General features: G+C 54.1%; 1 protein-coding gene across 1 annotated transcript; it reads right to left on the reverse strand.

The window, feature by feature from the left end:
* Nucleotides 1-514: 514 nt before the first annotated feature.
* Nucleotides 515-1,325, reverse strand: LOC108299023 (zinc finger protein 324A-like). The gene is made up of 2 exons (XM_017521465.2): nt 1,079-1,325; nt 515-657 (listed from the first exon to the last, which is right to left on the reverse strand). The coding sequence occupies exons 1-2, from the start codon at nt 1,197-1,199 to the stop codon at nt 515-517; spliced, it is 264 nt and encodes an 87-aa protein (XP_017376954.1). The 5' UTR covers nt 1,200-1,325.
* Between the last annotated feature and the right edge of the window lie 201 nt (nt 1,326-1,526).

The following is a 1,526-nucleotide window of genomic DNA, read 5'->3' on the forward strand; positions in this document are numbered from 1 at the left end:
AGGTCAAGAGATCGAGACCATCCTGGTCAACATGGTGAAACCCTGTCTCTACTAAAAATACAAAAATTAGCTGGGCATGGTGGCACATGCCTGTAGTCCCAGCTACTCGGGAGGCTGCGGCAGGAGAATTGCTTGAACCCAGGAGGCAGAGGTTGCAGTGAGCCGAGATCATGCCATTGCACTCCAGCCTGGGCAACAAGAGTGAAGCTCCGTCTCAAAAAACAGAAACAAAGAAATGGCCTATTAATCATGGCAGTGACTAGGCCATGGAGGGTGTGAAGCCACACCGCCCAGCTGATGGCAGGACTCTGAGCTGGTCTCACCTGAGGGCCCTTCTGTGTCAACCCAGCTTCTGTGCCCTTGGAGCTCCCCCTTCAAGGGCAGCTAAGGCTGCAGCCTCCAGGAGAGGCTGATGATGAAAGAGAAGTGAATCAGGTGGGAGGTAGGTGAGGAGGGTGCTTCTTGGGAGTATGGGAAGCAGGGACAGAGGCATGGCCACAGGTTGGTCCCAGATTCACCCCACCCTGAGCTCCCACTCACCAGAATTGCGCCTCCTGTGGGTGTTCCTGGACATGGTCATGTCCGTTCCACTAGGAACCCAGGGCTCCTCGCCACGCTCGAGCTGGATGACCACACGAGGTCGAGAGGTGGAGAGTCCTGTGAGGAGGTGGTGCAGGTTAGAGTCCAGCCCCAGCTCAAGACAACCCACCTCCCAACAGAGGGCAGGAGTCAGGGCTTCATGGAAATAGAAAACGTCATCTGTGCAACCAGGAGAATCTAAAGATGGCACAGGGCAAGGGTCTCACAGGAATAGCTCATTCATCGCCAGGGCAGTAACTGTGCCCAGAGCACCAAAGGAAGGGGACTGAGCCCAGGCACGGAGAGGCCACAGCTGGACAGGGTCACAGGGAGTGGTTGAGCCAACCAGACTGCATGTCTACAGGACCAGCCCCCTATTATTCCACATGGCCGCTGGCTGCAAGAAGGGCCTGCTCATCAGCCACCGGGGAGGTGAGGGGCATCCTGGCCAGTCAGCTTGTCATCAATAGCCCATTTCATGGAGTATCCAGGGCCTTACCCAGTGAGGCCACAAGTGCAAAGTTGTCTAGCATCACGCGGCGGTACAGGGCCCTCTGGGCTGTGTCCAGGAGCCCCCACTCCTCCTGGGAGAAGTACACAGCCACATCCTCGAAGGCCATCTGGTCCTAAAAGAGCAGGGAGGGGGAGATAGGCATGGTCTAAAACTAGGTTATCCAACCTTTTGGCTTCCCGGGGCCACACTGAAAGAATTGTCTTGGGCAACACATAAAATACACTAATACTAATTTTGTTTAGCTGATGAGCTAAACAAAAAAAAAATTGCAAAAATATCTCATGTTTTAAGAAAGTTTAAGAATTTGTAGGCCGGGCGCAATGGCTCAAGCCTGTAATCCCAGCACTTTGGGAGGCCGAGGCGGGTGGATCACGAGGTCAACAGATCGAGACCATCCTGGTCAACATGGTGAAACCCCGTCTCTACTAAAAAT

This window comes from Cebus imitator, unplaced genomic scaffold, assembly GCF_001604975.1.
Source record: "Cebus imitator isolate Cc_AM_T3 unplaced genomic scaffold, Cebus_imitator-1.0 Scaffold1445, whole genome shotgun sequence".
NCBI lineage: Eukaryota > Metazoa > Chordata > Mammalia > Primates > Cebidae > Cebus > Cebus imitator.

Coding starts and splice junctions, on each gene's coding strand:
- LOC108299023 (XM_017521465.2), bottom strand. CDS start 1,199: ATGGCCTTCGAGGATGTGGCTGTGTACTTCTCCCAGGAGGAGTGGGGG. Junction 658..1,078: donor TGCACTTGTGGCCTCACTGG/GTAAGGCCCTGG, acceptor ACCTCCTCACAG/GACTCTCCACCTCTCGACCT.